Source organism: Lissotriton vulgaris, unplaced genomic scaffold (assembly GCF_964263255.1).
Source record: "Lissotriton vulgaris unplaced genomic scaffold, aLisVul1.2 SCAFFOLD_1103, whole genome shotgun sequence".
Classification (NCBI taxonomy): Eukaryota; Metazoa; Chordata; class Amphibia; order Caudata; family Salamandridae; genus Lissotriton; species Lissotriton vulgaris.
In genome coordinates this window covers 405,767-429,715 of record NW_028254634.1, presented here as the reverse complement: position 1 = coordinate 429,715, position 23,949 = coordinate 405,767, and the positions used below count along the sequence as shown (strand labels likewise).

General features: G+C 43.5%; 1 protein-coding gene across 8 annotated transcripts in view; it reads right to left on the bottom strand.

Moving 5' to 3' along the window:
- Positions 1-23,949, bottom strand: part of LCP2 (lymphocyte cytosolic protein 2) — a 622,000-nt gene that overhangs the window by 267,725 nt on the left and 330,326 nt on the right. For all 8 annotated transcript variants that reach the window (XM_086951712.1, XM_086951709.1, XM_086951711.1 and 5 more), the window contains one exon: positions 12,895-13,114. In XM_086951712.1, coding sequence (XP_086807838.1) covers positions 12,895-13,114 — 220 coding nt within the window. The remainder of the gene's footprint in view (positions 1-12,894; positions 13,115-23,949) is intronic.

Sequence of the window (23,949 nt, the reverse complement as noted above, 5' to 3'; positions counted from 1 at the left end):
TGTGCCAGGAAGGCCCGCTCATTTGACCAAAACAGGTATGTTGTGTTACTTGTCTATGTCTATGTCTAAGAATAAGGGTTGCTACTAAATTCATCACAGATAATGTATGTAGGTGATATTGATTGTATACACTCTATGATACATATGTGGTTGTTTATGATGGTGGGTATTTCCACAACCTATATCTAGAGATTGCGGATGCTCTATGAACGAGTAAAAGATCTCAGTATCCAGGACTATTCCCTTCTCTACATTACCACTGTGAATTTAACTGATTGATTTCGTGCATTTTCACCCTCATTGCCCTATACGTTATAAATAATAAATAGCGTCTTCACCATCTTATATATTTAAAACATTGGTACACCATGATAATATCATTCGGCGTTCAGATTATCACAGCCACTGTGTCAGTCACCCCAATTGATTATGTAACCAGTTAAGATATTCATTTATCTCACAACCTGATGAATCATCTCTGTTTACTACTATTTGACTAGCTCAATATGGCCGCCAAATTTCAGTCCTATTTCGAGCTCCAAACGGCGATTTAAATAAGAGTGCTTTAAACAGCGATTGCTTCTCGCCTTCAACTTGGTTGTATGCTGCGTTGCACTTCGCCACTATTCGTGTTACTAGGTGAGCCAGACGCCACGTACAGCTATAGATACAATTGCCCCTTTTTTAATCTATAGCCTTGATAAATTCGTCTCCTTTTTTCTTTAGAGCATTTATCTGTGTCCAATTGAAGTTTGCCCCAAAATAACACTACTCTTGCGGCCTAACTAGGTATTTATTTTCCTCTGTACTGCGATATGCGATATGCCAGTCTACCGTTGTTTAACCACTATATAATGGGCTTAATTACTCTTACAGATTTAGCTGTATATCCTGACAAATAACTCCGTGATCTCTGAAGTTTACATCTTCCAGTTTTGAATTAAATTCATTTTATCATCGAACTATAGGTATGTAGCTACCCTCCCCTTTCTGTCTAACAACTAAATCTTAGATTCGTACATCAACAGTTTCTAAATCTTGGTTTTTAATTTGCAGTATACCAGGTTGCGGCATACAATTGACAACCTGTTCAAAACATTCAGGAGCCATACAAACTTATAAATAGGTAAAATACCGTTATCGTGTCTCATTGATGTTTTTAAAATTCCTGGTCATACATTAAGTAATTCTGATACCTATATTTAGGAGCAGCACAAGCACCTAATCTGACACGATACTGTGACCGATTTACAACCACCCTAGACCTGCAGCATTAGGAATTGAGGTAAACTTAATTGGTACCAATGATGCATTTGATTAGTTTGGTTTCATATAGCATCCGCATGAAGCCCTAAATGTCTTGTACTTAACCCTCTTTTAAATTGTAATGTTTGGTTAAGATGGAATGTAAACGATCATTGTCCTCCACCTACTGTGCTAAAAATCATATACGTATGTATTTATTCGACTAGGGAATCTTTATAATATAGTGTTGTGAAATGTATTTCTCTAAATCAAATGGACAACGTACCAGCAAAATGTCCCTAAACAAAAGTGTTACTACAATTGCTGCACTGAGTGTACTCCCTTAACTGAAATGTTTTTTCATGTAACAAATCAATTTCGATGTTGCCCTTGTTTAAAATATATTTACACATGCTGGGTCGACGCAATGTATATACATGCTTGTATCAAAAGAATCGCCTAAATAACTCTAAGGTTTGAAGTATGATAACACCATTAGAGCGTTCTGTATATGTATCACCATGTTATTGTCTGTTTCATAAGTGTTTTTGTTGTGTCACAAAGGTGTAATGAACGTTTGTATATAGTATAGATTTGTGACTGTAAATATTTTCATTTCAGATTGCAACCTTTTCTATACAGATCCCAATTGACATCAGTCCTGAAGATGGTTTCTGCAATTGTTTTTTAGGAAACCGAAACGTCGACCGTTCATCTTATCCCTGTCTTGTTTTATTCAGTTTGATTTGGGATAGGTGTCCTTAGGTTCTGTTGAGTCACTTATTAATTTATTTGTGTGTGTACCCACAGTCCTAAGTATTTTTGTATTTTCACTTATCTGTATATGAAACGACTTATTCAAACGACTCTTTGATAAAACTATATTTTTCTAATACACCTTTGTGTTCGTTGTTCATATGTTGTCTATATGTTTTGACCTAATAGAGGTCTTATATCCAACCAAAAAATCACTTTGCTCAAACGATTGTTGATGAGGAATATTGATTTTTCCTTTTAAATTACTTTGAATTATCAAATACTTTCAAAACAAATTCCCTTGAAGGCACCTTTACCTTTCTACTTAACTACCCAAGCCCTCAAGGGTATTCTGGGTCGCTCACTTTTTGTTGATCAGTGTTACACTTTGGTCCACATTGGTAGATGAATGAGTGTTGGGGCATCTTTTCGGTTTTAGACATGGGGCCATAGTTATACAATGGAGCTCGGCACTTGAGCAAGGAAGATAATGACATACAGACAAAAATAAGCAAAATAGGACAACAATACATAAAAATAACCAAATTGAAGTCGGACCCAAACCCCTCCCACCCCTTCCCCCACTCCCACCCACCCCACCCTGAAAGAATCTAATAGACATGGTGACAGGAGGAAAACAGCTCCCCTCCCATGGCAATGAACAAAACCATTGTAGACTATTAAGTATAGTCCAGTATGCAAAACAGTGAATGCTAAACATTGAATATTGAAAGTGAGGCTATTATTAGCCAAATGACTAATGTTGACTCAGTGTGAGGCATACCTTAACATAGTCCAAGGAGGTATCTAGCACATTACTAACATTTGTTGGACTATTAGACCGACAGATATAAAGGATATAACACCGACCATGGCATGAGTAAGATAGTGTAATCCTTGCAGAGGATACTTGAAGACTCGGTTGTAACTGAATTGCGAGTATCAGCAACACTGTGTCTGCTATGACCTAGCGGTAGATTGATGTGCGTGCATCAATGGAAGGTTATCTGGATACTATGAGTAGGAGGACAGGTAATGACATTGTCTGTAACTTGTAATGAACCAAACATTAAAAACGAGAAAAACCTGCAAAAATATATCAAGCAAGGTTAAACGGCATCATCCAACCATAACTTTGGTCATCTCACATAGTGATAAATTCCAACCAATTAGTGAAGTAATTTAGATGGAAACTCCAAGGTTTCCAAGGCCTGCAACAAAAGCATCAGTTATTGTCGTAATCACAAGAACCACTACCAACAACTTGAAGAACATAGATGGAGACGCCATGTCCTGCAACAAAAGCATCAGATATTGTCGTAATCACAAGAGCCACTTCCAACAACTAAGCTAATTCTACCATTTTAAGTACAGTATTGTGAATTTTTGTCATTTGTGGTCTTGTGATAAGTCTATATAAAGTATACTCATTTTTTATATAAAACCTGTGTGGTGTCCATCTGTAGTGTTGTCACTTGATTACTGTATGTGTTCACAAATGCTTTACACACTGCCTCTGAGATAAGCCTGTCTGCTCGTGCCAAGCTACCAAGGGGGTGAGCAGGGGTTATTTTAGGAGTGTACCCCCTTACCCTAACTAGAGGCAAGGGTCCCTATTTGTCACAAGTACCTACCTGTGCCAACTAGGGACCCTCAAATTCAACAGTAATTATTAAAAGGTCAGGTTTTCAGCTGGCCTCTGAAACATTGTTTCTTCCCAAAAACCCTTTTAGTTCAACAGTTTGGCTATTGCTGTAAAAAACTCACAGTCTGTATAAGTAGCCATTCTGGCCTTAGAGGTGGCAAGCAAATATTGGTTTGCGGACATGAGGGTGACAGTAACAAAAATGAAAATGTATTGGCCAGAAAGGAGGGTGATCATTGGTGTGAGATTTTATGAGCCTTAAAGGCTACCCAGTATCAAGTGAGTAGCCAGTGTAGAGATCGCAGTAATGGTGACATATGCGATTATCTGGGAGTTTTTGTAAGCATTCATGACACAGCAGTTTGAGTAAGTTGTAATATACATAGATATTGTCTGGAATTTCGAAGGTAGATTAAATTAGTGTAGCCATGATTGTGTAATTGGATAATAGACTGAGAATGTTTACGACTGGTGACTGCAAAGAGGGATTAAATAGTACCAAAGCAGGGGAAGAATATTTTTCAGAAGGCAAGGTGAGTGAAACAGATTTGAGCCACATTTAAAGATTGGGTTTCCAAGGACACTGTCCAAAAGAACTCCGAAATTCCGCACCACTGTAGAAATCCTGAACCACTATTAAAGAAAGTGAACTCCATTTTAGCACACACCCTACCTTACTGTGGGTAAGAATATACACACTATTCAATGACAGTTAGTCTGTCATAAAGCACAGAGATGCATTTGAACAAAGCTCAAGCCGCGGCTAGTTGAAATGTTAAATGCATCTTCTTAGAAATGGGATTTATGGTTGGCTAGGGCATGAGCCTAAACCAGGCAGAAACCACCACTCTAGTCAGGGCAAGGGAGTTACACGCTGAAGATAACCCCTGCTCACCCCCTTGGTAGCTTGCCACTAGCAGTCAGGCTTATCCCAGAGGCAATGTGTAAAGGGTTTGGGCAACACACACACAGCAGCAACAAACTAGGCACACCACAAAGGAAATCTAGACAAGGTTATATAAAAATAGCCTTTGTAATATTCAAACCACATTAGAATAGTAATCACACCATATACTCTGTGCCAACTGGCATTAGGCAATATTTACAGGGGATTATATACACAACAGGGCCAATTGGGCCACTGTAAGAACCATCACAAAGCACAAATAGTAAATGCAGAACACAACCAGTAATTACTGGCAAAATACTGTGCTCAGCATTATATCCTGCAGCATAAATCACACTATGCAATAATCATCACATTAGGCGTAAAACACATGATGCGCTAAGCTCATGAACAATAAATCACATTAGGCATAGGTATCACCTGTATAGACACATTACACAGTAAGCAGGGCCTCACACACTGTAACTGACCCCAGGCCAACTGGCCTTCTCTGGGGCTCAATTGCCCTATGTCCAAAATGTCTGGGCTGGGCTGCCAATGCAGCAACATTAAAGGGCGCAAAGCGCTGGGGCAGGGCAGGAGTGTATCTTAATCCTTCATCTCCTAAAATGCCCCCAAAGGAAAAGAATGGCGCTGGCACTACGGTGCCACCTGGGTCCCCACTGGGACTCCACAAACCAATGGGCCCAATGTTGCAGCTGCCCGCGCTGGTGCAGTGCAGCTGTGAAACCTGGCAAAAATGTGGGGTGGACACCCGCCTACCAAATATGCAATAAGTGGGTTGGGCTCCCGCTCCTTCCACAGCAGTATGGGTAAGTCCCCACACCGGGAATCCCCCTGCAGGCACCTCGCAGCAACATACTGCAAGCCACGAAAGGCTTCTCTGTTTGCCAATAAATTCAGAGCGCCCACGTAGCGATGAATTTCAAAAAAGGTCCAAGGGGCACAGCTGGGCCAAGGTAGACCAGCACACAGTGCCCTTTAGCAGGGAGGCAAGCAATTGTGGCGGTTCCTCCTGGGTCCCCAGCAGCAACAAGCCCCAGCAAGTACAAGAACAGCACAACCATCATGGTGTCACAGCCCGTATATTTATATCACAATTTCCGTTCGTCTGCAGTACAGGGCTTTGGGGGAACCATATGCAACTGGTTATGGGGGGATTGAAGCACTTTGTTTACAAGGCTCCTTTTCCCCTTTGTCAGGTGGAGGCTCGTCATCAGACACACCACAGAGGGGGGCGAGCCAGCATTGTACAGGCTAGGCATAGGCCTATTCAGGGACCAGGGACTACTCCTCCCACTACTCCAAATGCAGATGTCCCATTCAGCTTAGTGCTGACTTAACCTGCCCCTGCTAGAGCCACACACACCTCACCAGCCCCTGTCACTCAAAAGGCAGACATGCAATTCACATCAGGCAGGCAGACACATAGCACACACAAATGCCAATATCTAAAAGTGACATTTCCAAAATACTTATAGTAAATCTGCGCACCCCATTGCACAGCATTTATTATCACTATTCCAAATATACCAAACTTGTCCACGCTGCACCGCTGAAACACTTATCAGGGAATCCCCAATGCATTCCTATGGGAAGGCAGCACCACAGTAGTGAGAAACCAAAATGGCTGTTTGTCACTACTAGGAAATGACATACACTTAAGGTACATGTCCAATCTTTTACCTACAATGAACCCTGCCCATAGGGCTAGCTAGGGCCTACCTTAGGGGTGACTAACATGCAGTAAAAGGGGGGTCACCAACATGGCACACATTTTAGGTGCCACGTCACAGTGGCAGTAACACTGCACGCTCAGACCCTGCAAAAGAAACAATTGATGGACGGAATGCTGGACAATGTAAACATTCACCCCCAGTCACAATGATCTGGGTTTAATCCATCATTCTTTTACTCATCACACCACCCCAGTTTGGACCCAGCCATATGCAAATTAGTTTTGACCCTGTTCCTTTTGGGAACAGTTCAGCCTGAATTGTCAAGCCAGATCCTCCCTGGACCAGAAACAAGCATCCTGGGACCGGTTTAAGGGCATCACCCTTCATCAGCTAGGCCAGCTTGAATCTAGTGGTGTTTTTGTAGCATAGTATTTAGTATACCATTTTTGGGTAATATACCTCTAATGAGATTCATTTAGCCCTGGATGGGGTCACAAATCAGCTTGCTCCAGCAAGAGTTCACATGCTTTGAAGGATATCAGCGTCCTGCTTCTATTTTTGTTTAATAATCTAGAGACAGAATGTGTCCATTAGTAAATTTTTTTGAAAGTACAATGAAGTGGAATGCCAAGTTGAAGTTTTCTGCTCTGAAGTCAGCGTCAGTCAAAAGGACAGTTGCACCTGGGCTACATTCTTGCAAAATAGTATCTAGCATAATAATAAATGATAATGTCATCACTGAACCAGAAAATATTTTGTTTAAATGCACTAACTTTTAATTGAATACTGTAGAAATCAGCAAATATAAAGTTAAGGTAGATAAATCCCAACCACATTTATTTATTTATGTATTTAAGAGTTTTATACAGCGCTAGCTAGACCCGAGGGTATCAGAGCGCTTTACAGCATTATCACACGTAAGATACATTTACACAGTAATATGTACAGTGAGTCAGGACTCATCGCAGAGTATCTTCAAAAAAGAACCCATTGTCCTTCATAAAATATGTTAGCATAGTAGGGTGTCCGGTGTCTTATGATGCTTCACAGAAATGTCGTCGAAGAAAGCACTGTGGCTCTATGCGAGATTAATGTGGTAAGGCCTTAGTGCCAAAGTGTCTGAGTGCTGCTATAGGCAGGCTTCATTAGTTAGACTTTAGCTATCCATTTGTGAGAGACCGATTAAGGAGGAGGTATTTGAGCTACTTTTTGAAAATTAGGTAGGTGGGATTGGTCCTGATATGGATTGGAATGGAGTTCCAGATTTTGGTCACATTTCCTGCGAAGGAGCGAGATGCGGTTTTTCATTTGCAAGTTTTCGGAGGAATAAGGAGTAGGGTGTTGGTACTCCTTTGGCTTCTTGTCTGGCCTCCTTCTGGAGTTTTGAGGCCAGGTAGGCGGAAGTCCCTGTGTGCAGAGCTTTGTGTGCGAAGCAGGCAGTTTTGAAGTTGGCATGCATTTCGATTGGGAGCCACTTTAGCTTCCCAAGTGCAGGCGAGATGTGTTCATTTCTTGACTCTGGTGACAATTCTGGCTGCTGCGTTCAGAATTGATCTGAGGGGAGACAGGTGAGATTTTTCTGATCCTGTGAGAATTGCATTTCCGTAGTCCAGTCTTGACAGCACCAGGGATTGAGTGGCTTGTATGAGGTCATTGGGAGGGATAAAGGGTTTTATTTTTTTGAGATGTTTGAGGTTGAGGAAGGCACTCTTTGCAGTGTTCTTGATGTGTTTACTCATGTCTAACTTAGGGTCCAGAGTGATTGCCTGCGATTTTACAGAATCGGCTTGGGTAGGGTTGTGATGGAGAGCATCAATAGCCATTCTGTAATGTGGGGGTCCTTCTCCTTGTTGGAGATGAGGAAGATTTCTGTCTTTTCTTGGTTTAGTTTCAGGTGGTTGTGTGATAACCAGTGCTGGACTTCTCTCAGAGTGTAGTTCAGTCTCTGAATGTCTTCGATGGAGGAGGTTTCCAGATAGATCTGAGTATCGTTAGCATAGAGGTAGAAGGGAATGTTGTTGTTTTTTAATATGGTGGTAAGTGGTTCCATATAGATGTTGAAAAGCTGTGGCGAGCGAACTGATCCTTGTGGGACACCTTTGCTAACAGGGAGTAGGTCCGACGAGAATATTTTGATTTTTATTCTTTGGGTGCAGTTTTGTAGAAAAGGGGTGAACCATTGTAAGACCACCTCTTTCAATCCTACCCCTTCTTTAAGTGTCTTAATGTGAAGTTTGTGGTCAACCATGTCGAAAGCTGCAGATAGGTCCAGGTGTATGAGTAAACAACACTGACCTGTGTCAAGAGATTTGTGCATATCGTCTATTATATTTAGGATCGCTGTCTCTTTGCTGCATCCTATTCTGAAACCCGATTGGTGGGGGTCAAGAGGTTGGTGATTTCCAGGTGTTGAGTAAGCTGGAGGAGAACACATCTTTCCAGGATTTTCGCTAGGAGAGGGAGGTTGCAGATGTGTCTGAAGTTGTTCAGATCGTTTGTGTCGGAGCTGGGATTTTCAGTAGAGGTGTGACTTGGCCGATTTTCAGACAATCCAGCATGACTCCAGTGCTTACGGAGCTGTTTATAATCTTGTTCCAGAGCGGGGTTAGGGAGAGTGTGAACTTTTTGGCCAGTTGGGCAAGTATGGGATCCAGGAAGTGTACTGAGGGTTTGGAGTTGGAAATCATTTTGATTATCTCTGCTTCAGAGATGGGATTGAAAGATTTTCATATGTCTGCAGGGTGCTTGGGAGTGGTGGTCTCTTCCGTCACTGGTGGTAATTTACTGGTGGGGGGACTACAGTGAACGTACAGGGAGAGTTCTATCTTGGTGATTTTGTCATTGAAGAAATTGGCAAAGTTATCTCATAGGTCTTTTGAGGCCGAAACTAGTGTGGAAGTGGGTTTGGAAGTTTGCTGCCTAATGAGATTGAAGAGTACTTTGGCCCTGTTTTTAGCATTAGCAAGGGCTTTACAAAAGAAGGAAGATTTTTAGTTCATAATGTGTTTTTTATATTTTTCGCGAACTGATTTGAGTCTAGCTCGAAGATTGTGTTTGTTTTGCCAGAGTCTTTCTGCAGCTCTTAGTTCTCTTCTTTCGGAGTTTATGTCTGTGTTGAACCATGATCTAGATCGTGTGTTCCTGAGTCTTTTTAGTTTCAGGGGAGCTATTTTGTCCATAATGGAGGCCATAGTAGAGTTATAGTGAGAGATGAGTTCTGTTGGTGAGAGATCACCGTTGTGGATGGGGACAAGGGAGTTTAACCTTTCCTCCAGGTCTTCAAGCGGAATCTGACTTAGATTTCCTTTCGAGCGGGGAGGGGGGTCTTGCCTGCGGGGCTGGCATTTGATCATTTAGTTGATGTGGTAGAGAATGATATGGCGATCTGACCAGTCAACGGGCAGGTTGTGGATGATTGAGACTATATTGAGTTGTGCGATAATGGCATTAGGATTGATCCTCTGTTGTGGGTTTTGTCAGTGCAGTGTTGGATGAGGTTGTAGTTGATTAGGAGATCGTTTAAGGTTTTGAATAGCGTGGTTTTTTTTTGCGTTCCAGTGTAGATTGAGGTCAACTAGAATTAAGCTGTCAGAGTCCCAGAGTGAGTAGTGAGTTATCAGGTCGGAGAGTTGGTCTCCAAATGAGGCAGTGTTTCCTGGCGGATGGTAGCGGAGGTGGCAGAGTAATGATTTGTTATTGCTTGTCTTAATGGTGGCAGTGAGACATTTCAAAGAGTTATATTCTAGGGCATCGGTTTCCGTCACGGGGATGTTGTTCTTGTGTATGATTGCTATACCTCCTCCTAGTTGGTTTTTTCTGTTTTTGTGGATGATTGTGAAACCAGGGGGCACAAGGATGTTCATAGTTGGGGGGGGGGAGATCTCACTTAGCCATGTTTCAGTGATGAACATGATGTCTATGTCATGAGTGAAGATGGTCTCAGCCAGGTCTGTGGCATGTTTGGTGACCGATCTGCAGTTAATGAGCATGCAGTTGGTGGAGGATCCCTCCTCCATTTTGGGGTTTTTCTTTTAGGGGGGCCTTGGGGATAATAGTGAGGAAGGCTGGGGTTCTAGAGGGTCTGGGGGGGAGCAGTCTCATCCAAATCCAGTGATAACCTGGATCTTGGAGCTGCAGGGGGCAGTAGTGGATGTGTTATACGAGGAGGCAAGATCCATCGCTTCACTTGGGGACACTACATCTCTTGCTATTTTGGGTCTCAGTGTCTGGTTTAGGATAACCCTGGGCGGAGTTGGCGGAGTGGGGCTTCGTGGAGCTACGCGAAGTGGGCGAGAAACTACGCCCACCTCCGCACTCCGCGTAGCCCCACTCCGCAAACACCACTGGCCGCCAGCCCCGCCACCCGCCTCCCTCCCGCCCTCCCTAAATACTTTAAATTAAAGGAGTCAAATAATTTAAAACGCACTTACCTTGCCCGCCGCTGCCCGCCGCGTCCCCGGGGCTCGCTATCTTCCGTCTTCCGTCTTCTTTACTAATGCGCATGCGCTGGCGGCCGCGCATGCGCATTTCATACGAGAAAATGCGCATGCGCGGCCGCCCGCGCATGCGCATTAGTAAAGAAGACGGAAGACGGAGGATAGCGAGCCCCGGGGACGCGGCGGGCAAGGTAAGTGCGTTTTAAATTATTTGATTCCTTTAATTTAAAGTATTTAGGGAGGGCGGGAGGGAGGCGGGTGGCGGCCAGCTACGCTCCGTCTGCGGAGCGTGCGTAGTGCCGCCTGGCTACGCCCGCTCCGCAAAATGCAGAGTAGGCGGCACTACGCACACTCCGTGCACGGAGCGTAGCTGGCCGCCCACCCCTAGTTTAGGAGGCGAGTTGTGGTCCAGCTGAGCCGTTTGGTCTTGTGAGGTCTTGTGAGATTGGGGTTGGTGAGTGTGGGTTTCGAAGATGAGAGTTTGTTCGGCTTTGTGGTGTGGTGAGGTTCCGTAAGATTTCGGTGAGGCCCAGTATTACCGTTTTTAGCTGGCTTTGCAGCAGGGCAGCTCCCTGAGTCGTCACTGTGGGGAAGGGGGTGGGGCGTCCTTAAGTAAAGATAGTTGATTTTCTGCTTCATAAAATATGAAATATCATTGAACTATCAGTGATGTTTCATTGCCCTACCTTTAAAACTATTTTTTAAGTTTAAAATGTGTGAGTTTTATGACTTTGCATTAAAACACAGGTATCTATGCAAACATTTCATGTATGACAAGAGGAGTATATATATACCAGCATTCACTGCATTAATGAGTAGGTAACATTTCATTATTGCTTTTTATGTCTCAAATGGCAGAGAAGATTTTCACCCTTCAGTTATACAATTTTATCTTTGATAATAAGCAGATCGATGAATGTTAGGCATATTTTAGAGTTTATCATGGAACAGAGACTGTTCTTTTGGCAGTGATGATCCAGTATAGAAGAGGAATATTGACTCTTATATTGCTGTATCTTTCCAGCTTTAGACTTGGTTTGCATTCCATTCTCAACACATGATTAAGAGAAACTGGTGTACAGGTCCTATTATAACAGTGGTTGAAGTGCATCCTGTCTAACGTCTGCAGTCTCTTTACCTCCTTTCACATCTAAGGAGATTCTGGTGAAATGTGGGGTTCCCCATGGGTCATCTATCAGTCACATTCAGTGGTAATACAAATTTTGCTCCCTTAATTTGACTAGTGAGACCATCTGGCCTACAGATAATGACTTAGGTGGATGCTAATCAGATCAACATCCGAATGTATGGAGACCGTCAGCAACTGCAATCAAGGTTCACCAGCTGTATAGTCTCAGTAGCTACGTGGATGATGAAGAATTGTCTAAAACTAAATTCCGACATGTCAGAGGTCCTTATAATAGTAGACCCTCCATCAGTGTAGACAAAAAGCAGTGGTGGCCAAGTCCTCTAAGAACTTATCCAACCTTGACAAATGCTGTTTCCAATCTTGACTTCATATTTGATGATAAACTCAACTGCTCCAGATAACTTGGTACAGTTACTTTTACTTGCTTTTATCTTTTGAAGAAAATGGGCAACGTAATTGCTATACATCTTCTTCTGCATAGATTTACTGTCATAGAATCTTGCTCTTCCTAAGTATGTAGTAAACAAAATGTAGATTACCCACCACATGGCAGTCAAAACCATTTTGAATCTTCCACAGAATATCCTGATCTCCAGATATTTAGATTTATTACATTGGCAACATCACATTTTAAACCTTTATGATCTCCCATAAAGCCATCTATAGTCTGTGTTCCAAACTTATCAAGGACATGATTCAGCCCTATATTCCATTGTATAAACGGTGTTCCTCATCTTCTAGCTTCCTAACAATCACACCTATAAAGAAAACGAGACATGGTGGCCATTCCTTTTCATCTGCAGTATCGGATGTGTGATATGCCTTACAGATGGAGTTTGTGTAACACATAATCATACGGCTTTGAGGATACTAATTGATAGTCACAAACTAAAAAAAATGGTTAACATAATTACTTTTTCACGGTAATCAGAGTATACACTTTGCTGTAACCTGAAGGTGTTAGAGCTTGGTAGCTTGGTTGCTGTAGCAAATATGTTCTCTGTTTCTGAATGTTGATAAACATTAAATAATCAGACTACAAAATACTATTTTAAACAATTAAACTATAGTATTACCTATGTAGACTGGAGTTGATTGGATTGACTTGCAAGGCAAAATAACTCCATGGTGTGGAGGCGCATCATTGACGGGCGGGTCCTCGTATTCGCCTTCACTCTCAGGATTCCCATCCTCTGCTGGAGACTCGTACTCCACAGCATCATCAGCAGTACTTTCTACAGTCTCATCTGGGCTTTCATAATCTCCTTCATCTTCATCTTCATCGTCATCTTCTTCCTACAAGTAACCAGTCAGTTAACATGTCACAGGAGGCAAAACGTAAGACATATGATCCCACAGTAAGGCTTCCTTTCTGCGTGCTATACTGAGTTTAAAAGTGGATGAAAATTGCGTTTGTTTTGCCCGATTTTAAATCGAAGGTTATGCGCTAATTGAGCTCTGTAGGTTTTTTGTGCACAATTTCCTTCAGGCAATATCCAGAAAGATGCTTTGCAACAGGGCCGGCTCTAGGCTCATGGTGGCCCTGGGCAGGGAGCGTAGGTAGGGGGCCCGGAAGAGGTGGTCCGGGCGGGGCGGAGCGCGCAGGCCAGTAAATAGGGGAGGGGGTCAGGGAGTTTAGAAGTGGAACAGAGCCAGAGGCCGCCAAATCCCTGCCAAGGGCCACCACGCAAATATGTATCCATCCTCAGAGGATTAATATATTAAGGATATATATTGGCGTGGTGGCCCCTGGGGTTTGGTGGCCCTGTGCAGGTGCACATCTTGCACATGCCTAGAGCCGGCCCTGTTTGCAAAACAATAAATGATGGCAAAACCATCGGGCAGGCTGCTGCTGCTACATGATATTCCCCAATGCATGCTAAACACTCCAGTGGAAAAACTGACAAAGCACTGGGTGCACAGCTTGCACATGCCTAGAGCCGGCCCTGTTTGCAAAACCATAAATGATGGCAAAACCATCGGGCAGGCTGCTGCTGCTACATGATATTCCCCAATGCATGCTAAACACTCCAGTGGAAAAACTGACAAAGCACTGTGTGCTTACTGTGCTTCAGTTCTTGCATTCTATGTTTGCATATCTCGCAGAATGAGGTTTTACATGTCTTTGTGAGATAGACAAAAATCTAGACATTAAGTAACTATCACTTTGGGAAGTGCTGTGTTGCTATGAAAGAGAAATGGCTTTATTTCGAGGACCTTGGTGTTCAGTGTGAACGTTATCGCACATCAAAGATCTGACACGTAGATGTTCGGATTTTATCATGTGCCATAATTGTTTATTACAAGTTCTTATTTCAAATGGAAGATACCAGGTAGAGTTTTGTAATGAACGCGTCACAAGCTGCATATCCCAATATTCAATTCAATAAAGCTTAATTTGATTTATTTTCAAGATAATCATAAAAGCATAAGATCACACATCATTGTAGTCAAAAAAATGTTTTAAAAATGCTCCAGAACATTTTTGGACATACTTACTATATACATACACACAAAATTGAAAACCAAAAGCTGCATATACTAACATTTAAGGGAATATTTCCAGGAAATGTTGGCCTGTTTGACGATCCAAAATGTATCGAGGCTGACTTAATCATATCGATACATAGAAGGCACATACTCATCAATGACTAAGTGCCTTCTGTGAATACCAAAATGAGTAAGTGCCTTCTGTGAATACCAAGATGAGTAACTACCTTCTGTGAATACCAAAATGAGTAAGTGCCTTCTGTGAATACCAAAATGGTAGTAAGTTTAGGATTTTGTCTTAAGTTAGTTCTGTGAATTGGGCCCGTTGTCTAGGTAGGTTACACTCTACTTATTTCATGAAACGGACAGAGACAACATTTTCTGACTCCTGATATGGATTCACAAGGACCTACCAGATAGCCGGCGTTGGTATTGGCTCTGGAGACACATCATCCTCCTCATCCTCGCCCCCGCAATCTCTTTCCTATGCATGTCAAACAGCTGTGGGGCTTGTAGAGGCATGGCAGAAACTTTTACTGAAAATTACTTCCCGAGGACAGCCCAATCTAAGATGTTGCACATTCCTTTTTTCTCTGCGTCATTTTGTTATTCCATGGTGGCTTGTACTTGTTACTGTTTTTAAGTTCCAACAGGTTTTGGAGTTCTTTGTCTGATCTTCTCTGCTCCTGTTCCAATTTTTCACTAGTATCCTGATTCTGCCTTCTTGCCCTCGATCTGGCCACCTCCAGCAAGACCAGCTGACTGCTGCAAGACAGTATTTCTTGATGGAGGTTTTCTGCTTTTGGCTTTTCCTCTAGTACACTGTGCATCCTCTCAGAGCATCTGGTCTTTCACGAGTTTTAGGGACCAAAGTGACTACCAGGAAGAGTCACCTGTATGAATATGACTACGATTATGCTCATATATACCGTATGGCTACCCGGAGGCATCCCAGCGCTGCGAACCCGCGGTAAGGAGCAGATGGAATTTATGGGAAGAGCCATGTTCAGTTGTCTGCTGAACGAGAGGTGGTTGGTTTCCTCACGGATGGGAAAAGGCAGGGAGTTCCTGGAGGTGTTATAGGAGAAAAGGTGTCCCCCTTTGCGAGTCTTCCTGATTCTGGGGACATCGGCCAAATGTAATTCATTAGACCGAAGACTCCTGGTTGCTTTGTAGGGTTTGATAAGGTTGTTAAAAATAGGGGGACCTTTGCCCTGCAGATTTTTATGTGCAATGCAAAGATCATTGAAGTGTATTCGCTCTTGCATCAGGAGCCAGTGGAGTATTTTTAGGGCCGATTTAGCTGAGCAGTGGTTGTTTGTGCCTGTAAGGAGTCTTGCTGCCAAGTTCTGGACCACCTGAAGTTTGTGGATAACTGAGGTGGGTGCTCCTAAATAAAGGGCGTTTACATAATCCAGCCTTGATAGATTGAGCACATGGATTAGGATCTTTTTTGAACTCACAGGTAGGAGGGGCAGTATTTTGCGTGTTGACCGGAGCAGGCCGAAGGAGATGGCAGCCGTTTTTCTGGCTGGGGTTCTGAAAGGGAGCTCGTGGTCGAGCCAGAAACCCAGGCTCTTTATTTCCTTTTTTGGAATTGGGGCGGGTCCCATACAAGAAGGCCACAGAGTATGTGGGTTGAAAGTTGCTTCGATATCCAGCAACATGAGCTCCATCTTTCGCCATTAAGTTTAAGATGGGACAGACTCGTCCAGCTGGGGACTTCTTTAAGACAGGAGCTCAGGTTTATGGGAGCCTTCTCTGCCTGGTTCAGTGCCACAGTAAGCTGAGTACCGTCCGCATAGCTGATATATTGAATTCCAAAAGGTGCAACTATCTCAGCCAATGGGGACATATACACGTTAAAAAGTGTGGGGCTCAGGGAAGACCCCTGAGGAACCCCGCACTGCAGTGGTAGTGGTCGTGAATAGGTGTTACCTTCAAACATCTGGAAGTATCTTCCTTCAAGGAATGATTCCAGCCAGGAAAGGGCCCTACCTGTCTCTCCCAGTTTTTTGAACAAGTGTACCAGAGTGCGGTGGTTCACCGTATGGAAGGCTGCACTAAGGTCTAGGAGGATGATGGCTACGGACCCTCCGGTGTCCAAGATCTTTCTAGACTCCTCCACCACTGCCATTAGTGCAGTCTCCATGCCCGGGCCAGGGCGAAAGCCCATCTGCGAGCAATGGAGTCGTTTGAAGGTTTCAAGATGTGCAGAGAGTTGGCGCTTCAAATATCTATCCGCAACCTTACTAATACCAGGGAGTAGGGAAATAGGATGATAATTGGCCTGCTCCGTTGGATCTAGATATTTCTTTTTTAATAATGCTTTCACCATAGTGATCATCCAGTCCTGGGGGACTACACCAGATGCTAGAGAGGCGTTGACAAGATTAACAATGGGAGGGATGATGATAGGCATGGCGGACTTTAGAATATTAAATGGGGCCGGGTCCAGTGGGGAGCCACTCTTGATCATATTAAGGATAGAAGGAAGGAGTTTGTCTGTGAGTGAAGTAAAGGATTCAATATGGGGGGCATTATTCTGGGGTTCTACTCCAAGCTGCATGGAAAGGGGTTCATTTTTAACCGGTGGAAGGAGATTCTGTATGAGCTGAATTTTGGTAGAGAAAAAATCTGCTAGATCCTCGCAATGGAGGCCTGACGAATCAGGTGCCAGGGGGGGCTGGGACTTTCATACGTTTTTTTACGATCCTGAATATTTCTTTGGGTGAGTTGGAGGAGGATGATATTTTTTCTTCATAGTAGGATGCCTGTGCTGCTTCAAATGCGGCTTTATAGGAGATGATACATGCCCTATAGTCAGATTTGTTCCCAGTTGAAAAATCTTTCCTCCAAATTCTTTCTAATCTTTTGCACCGCTGTTTTAGTTTGTGGAGTTCGGTTGTAAACCAAGGTGAGTTGTTTGAGCCAGCTTTTTGTATTATGTATCTCCTGGGTAATACTGTGTCTAGTGAGTTCTCGATCCATGAGTGGCACTTGCCGCTAGATATTGAGGGATCAGGGTGGTGTAGAGGTATGGTAGATTGCAGTTCCTGAATCTATTCCTCTATGCTTATTTAGGCCATTGGCGGGCTTGAGTGCAGGAGGTCAGCACTTTCGGGCATGGGGAGGTTGACTGCCATGCAAAAGGGAGTCGGAAATGATCCGACCAGAGGAGGGGAACAGGCACCTTTCCTTTTAGTTCTGCTATATATGAGAAGATCGGGTCCAGGAGGTGCCCATTAGTGTGGGTGGCTTGATGGATCTTTAGAAGGATTATTGAAATGAAGATTAAAGTCTCCCAAAAGATTAAAATTGGATGAGGTACTGGCTAAATTTACCACAAATTCAAGCAACGAACTACAGAATTGTCCCAGGGCTCCTGGGGGGGGGGGGGGGGGGGGGGGGGGGGAGAGGAGAATAACGGCAAACGTGATTAAGGGGGTGAGCGCGATCGAGAAATGGGCATTTTCAGTCTGAGAGGGGGCTGCCCAGAATGTGGCAAACTTGGTGGTTTTTCTAGATAATAGCAACCCCTCCCCCTTGCTGCCTATTCTATCAACACACTGAATCAGATAGCCCGGGGGAAGCGTTTGGACAACATCTGGGTCTGAGCTAGGTACCAACCAAGTTTCCGTGAGGGCTAGCACATCAGGTGTGGTATCTTGTAATAAAATGGAGATTTCTGTGGCATGCTTTGGCATGGATTTACAGTTGAGCAGTGCCATGTTAAGCTGATTCCCAACCATCTATTGGTTTCCTGCCATTGAAGATAATTCATATGAGCAGTGAGAGCACTTCTGTTGCCTTTCCTCCAAGGCTATGAATCGTTTACACAGTGAAGTTAAGGTTTGCCTAATTTGAAGGAGTCCCGCGGGTATTGGAGGGGAAAAGGAAAGGGGTTCTGGGCCCAGGGCCCGGTCTGGCGCGGACAGGCGCAGACGGGCTTGCCCTTGGCGCACTGCTGGCGTGCCCGCTGTATGCCTCCTCTGCGCGCTCCGCTCTGCATGTATTTCTTTCAGGTGGGGTGGTGGAAAAGAACTAGACCGCGAAACTGCAGTGGCCGGACGTCAACTCCCTCCACTCAATCGTGGCGGACCGAAGAGGTCTCCGGTACGCTAATTATCCAGCTCGTCACAACACAGTGATTATTGGCACATACAATTTCAGTTATTTTAAAAATAGGTGCACAGTGAGTTAAAATTCAAGCGGGCATCAACGCTAGCGCGGACAGTGTAATCGCAGAGCTTAACACAGACGTCACATCTACCTTACATGCGTCCGCTGCGCGCTCCGCTCTGCATGTGTTTTTATCAGGTGGGGTGGTGGAAAACAACTACACCGTCAACCTGCAGTGGCCGGAGGTCAACTCCCTCCACTCAATCGGGATTGGGGCCCGTGGTGGACCGAGGAGGTATCCGGTACGCTAATTATCTAGCTTGTCGCAACACAGTGATTATTGGCACATACAATTTCAGTTATTTTAAAAAAAAAAGGTGCACAGTGAGTTAAAATTCAAGTGGACATCAACAGCTAGTGCGGGCAGTGTAATCGCAGAGCTTAACACAGGCGCCACATCTACCGTCCGCCTATACGTCCACCGTACCTTGGAGATGCAAGGTGCAAGTTATCACAAACATCTTCACCCTCAGCCCTTGACAAGTCCTCATTCATGAGAGTAAACTTGAGATATGGGGAAGATCAGGGCAGGTCATTTTTTAATCTAATTACCACACGGATGAGGGGAGTGACAGTCAGCCTGGTCTCTGATAATATGAAGTACAAAATACTGTTTCTCGACTAATTCTCCAGTCACCTACAAAATACATTTATGTGTATGATTCATACTTCTGTCTATATTTGCGTAGTTGTTTATGAGTTCTAGCATTTAAAAAACATGCTTCCTTTTTAAATTACACGTTTGTGTGTGTATTAAATATTTAGCACAATAACCTTTCAATCCCTAACATTCATCATGATTTTGAACAAAGCCACATTTTGTATTTTCAGGCAGGGAGCGGAGAGACGGGACATAGCTGTCCTTAGTGCATCAGATGTAGAATCCAGGGGGTCCAGGGATGTCAGGGGCCCACTACACATCAATCTGTGCAGACATTTACTACTCAAAGGAGGTGGGGCAGCATATCCCTTGCCTGTACCCAAGACCTCTTTAACACGTCATCAATGACGTATATAAATATAAACCCTCAGAGATAGCCTTCTCAGGGAATGGGCCTGCATTGTGACTCGTAGTAATGAGAAGAACAGTCCCGAAGCAAGCATCGTCTCGGCCATTACTGTTGCTCAGACAGGTTTTTCAAAGCGTGGCTTTCAATTAAGCAAATAAACATAATAGTAAATGTAGTGAACAAAAGTTGGTAAGTCAAAATAATAGTTTATTTTGCAGCCCAAGAAACGTCTGATGTCATTAGAATTGTTGACATGTTGTTCCTGCTTAGGTAATATGCTCTGTGTTAGTGTTTCACATAAAGCGCCCTAATACCGCTCAACCCAGGTAGTAGACGTAACAATATTAATTAATTGCGTAAGAAAACATTACAAAGCATGTCACTACAACGCATACCATTACAACGCATACCATTATAACGCATGCCATTACAACGCATTATAAGGTAAGTAATGGAGATTTTTTAAGTTTTAGAGTGGGTATGGGTTTTAGGGTACATGGGAATAGTAATTTTTACCCCTACACTATCCAACATTTTCCCTACTGTTGCACTCATTGGAGTGGGATTAGTAATGTTTACCCCTACACTATCCAACACTAATCCTACTGTTGCACTCACTGGAGTGGGAATAGTAATTTTTACCCCCACACTATCCAAAACTTAACTTACTATTGTCCTAAAAGCATTATGCGTTGTAATGGTAGTTTAAAAAAATGCATTGTAATGGCATGCATTGTAATTGTTTGTGTTGTAACATCATATATTCGTTATTACAGAAAAGAAAGCTTGAATGGAACAGATAAATTGTGATTCGCACTGCTTGAGCTGTTCCAACGATCTGGGTAGAGCAACTCACAACAAACTTTCTATTTTTTTCCTAGAAGTAAATGAAAAGATTTGTTGATCGTGTCCGACAGTTAGATTCTCTCATTACACAGATTTGGATCTAACCATCTATCTGGAAGCGCAAGTTGTGCTGTTTCATTTTTTGCCCCAGTAAACTGAACTATGGGGCAATGTGCAAGCCCTCAGCGCCACCAGAGCATCACTTTTTTGACGCTCCGGTGGTGCAACACCATTTTCCATATTTTCAAGGTGGCGCTAAGCCATTTTGCATGGCTTAATGTAAAGTTGTACATTGTAAATATACCCCTTTCTGCAGCAGTGAACTGTGGCAAAGGGGCGAGCAGTGGGTGTTGCTGTGGCCGTTCCACCGCAACAACCATTACTTTTTGACGTTGCCCCAGATTTACAAGGCCTAAAACTAAAGCCATGGACTACCAGGCGTTAGAATGGTGATATGAGGAGAAACTATAACATTATTATTTGCTTTTTCCATGTGTGCTTCATTCTGCAGTACACATACAAGGTGCAAATTGCCATCATTGATTGTTTATGTGCCTGAAGGTGTCCCTTCCTGCACATAAACAATTGTCCCTGCAGCGCAGTTGTCCCTGCAGCGCAGGCACCCTTGGCACATAGTGGCAGGTTGCCTCGCTGGCACTAGGCTTTTTTTTTTTTTACCAGTGCTAGGGAAAACACAAGGGTGCGCCATATTCTTGTGAATATGGCGCATCATTGTGTTTTGAAAATGTCAGCGTGCCGTGCTGCCAAATTTAGCACAGCTCTGTGCTCCGACATTTTATTGTGAATTTGTCCCATAGTATACTATGAAATAATGAACCAAGAATGAACACTTCAATATCTTGTGGTATCACTTATTGTTCATTCAAATAAGGTCATGATTTAGAATTTCTTTTACAGATTAGTGCATTCTTTAAATTGTACTTTGTATTTAGGAGAGAACAGCCAAGTGGATTAAAATGTGCCTACACATAGAGAAGCGAGAGAGAAACAAGGAGGCCATAAATCGCCCTTCCAGCTGTCAACATAACACACAGAGATTGATAGGTCTCACCACGACCTGCCTTCATTTATGATTGCATTATTTTTAGGCCTGAGTTGAATTGGCAGAGTTTCATTCCGCAGAATTACATTAAAATTCCACAGAATTCTGCGGAGGGCCAGAGTGGGCAGGATGCAGAGGCAGAAACAACAGATCCCCTCACACTGCAGTGCATGGGAGACAGTTTGTCAAGAGAGGCCTAGCGCGAGTGATTGCGCATCAGTCCTGGTTGGAGTGTGTCCCGTAGAAAGAGAGGGAGGGTGGGGGGAGAGGCAGAAAACCCTACTGCAGGAGGACAAAGCGTGTATCTGCACCGAGTTGCCATCGGGGACTCCCTACGCACCCCGACTGGGGCACAGCAGCCGGTGGCATGAGTGCAGAGTTCTTGGGGTCAAAGTGTTTAATATGCCTGAACGGCAGGATGGATACTGATCGACCTGCTACACAGACCTTTAGAGTGGGAAACCAACATTGCCCTATAGATTATATCTTTATCCAGGCGTGGAACTATGTATTGGTAAAACAATTCTATGTTATTAAGCGCAGAGATAGCGACCACAATGCATTGTTTTGTGAAATTGTAGGTGGGATATTGGGCACTTGTGAAAGGGTAATCTCCGAAAGTGTGGAGTATCCCAAACGCATGTCCACAAGACTGACGGATGAGTATGTGGAGAAACTGGTAGGTGTTCAACAAAACTTATCAAAGGAAAGGATCGAAGGGCATCAGGTGGCATGGTATGAGGATATAATAGTACAGGCGGTGCAGTGCATAAGAGTGTACCTAAATGATAAGAAACAAGTCAAGGCAATTGCACAACCCAAGAAAGGAAAGTCCAAGTGGTTTAATCAGGAATGTCAGAGTAAAAAAAGTGTGATACGAAAATTAGAGCAACGCCAGAGGATCAGCTATGACCTTGGGAATGTGGAGCTCTTGCTTGGGTTGAAGAAGGAGTATAAATCCCTAGTAAAGAAGCAGAAAGGGATTTTTAAAGAAGAATGCTGGGCAAACCTTTTAGAAACAATTGAAAATAAAAATATAAAAGGATTCTGGAGGTTGATACAGGATGCTGCAGGAAGGGTACCGGGTACTATGAGCTGCGTTGTGGAGGGGGCAGCATGGGTAGACTATTTAAGTAACCTTTATAATGCTAAAAAGTCCCCGGAAAGCGAGAAGAATAGATCAACTCGGATAAGGGATGTAGAAGGTTTAATACCAGACTTCTCTATAGAGAAAGTGAGAGAAACTATTAAAAAATTAAACTTATCACGTGCAGCAGGTCCAGATAATCTTCCCGCCATCCTAATTAAAACCCAGATAGATTGGTGGGCTGGATTTTTTTCCCACATGTTTGTGGCAATCCTGGCTTTAGGTCATTTCCCCAAATCCTGGAGAGGTGCCATAATTAGACCCTTGCATAAAAAAGGAGAAAAGAAAGACCCTAAGAACTATAGGTTAATTAACCTATTAGACATCGGGGAAAAGGTATTCTCTAAAATAGTCCTGGGAAAATTGAAAGAATGGGTGGAGCGGCAGTCAATAGTTCCAATAGAGCAAGGTGGCTTCAAGGAGGGGCACTCCACTATTGATCACTGCTTCGCACTTTGGGCTGTAGCCAGGAAGTCCATGGAGCAGCAGGGCAAATCGTTTTGTTGCTTCGTGGACTTTCGAGCAGCCTTTGACTTGGTGGATAGGGACTGTTTGTGGGAGACATTGAGAAAGTATGATGTTCCGGCGGATCTTTTGTTAATTATCCAAGAATTGCATAGCCATAACTGGGCACGGGTGATTAAAGATACCTCTGGCGGCCTTACAATGGAAATACCGATAAACAATGGGTTGAGGCAAGGCTGTGTTATGGCCCCGTTACTTTTTGCCATATTTTTAGCAGACTTGCCCCTTCTCCTGGGTACTGCCAGAGGAGCGAGCCCTAAAATAAATGGTAAGCATCTGTCCTGTCTGTTGTACGCAGATGACCTTGTAATAATGGATCAAACAGAGGTGGGGCTTCAGAGGAAGTTAAATGTATTCAATTAATATTCTATCGCAAAGCGACTTACAGTAAACATGGATAAGACATGAAATTCTATGTTTTGGGAAGAAGAGCACGAAGTTTAGCTGGTACTTGGGCCAAACCAAGCTAGAAACTGTAAGTGAATATAAATACCTCGGGATTTGGTTCACAAGGTCTCTGAAGTGGGATTCCCATTTGGAAGCGCAGAAACTAAAAGCGCATTTAGCGGTATGCGGGTTGAAAAGATTCAACCATAGCTATGGCGATATGTCACATAAACCTCTCTTGACTGCCTTCAAAGCTATGGTTCCGCCACAATTCCAATATGGGGCTGAAGTTCTCTGCTTCGATGGGAAAAGCACCTGGGATAAAGAGGAGGGAAAATGTTTAAAAGCCTTGCTGTCCCTCCCTGGGTCGGCAATGATCCAGGCAGTTAGAGTAGAATTGGGCCTAACCGCATGGAATGTTCAGGTGCAGATGAGTCTCCTCAGATTCTGGAACCGTTTGGGTCAGGGGGAAGTCACTAAG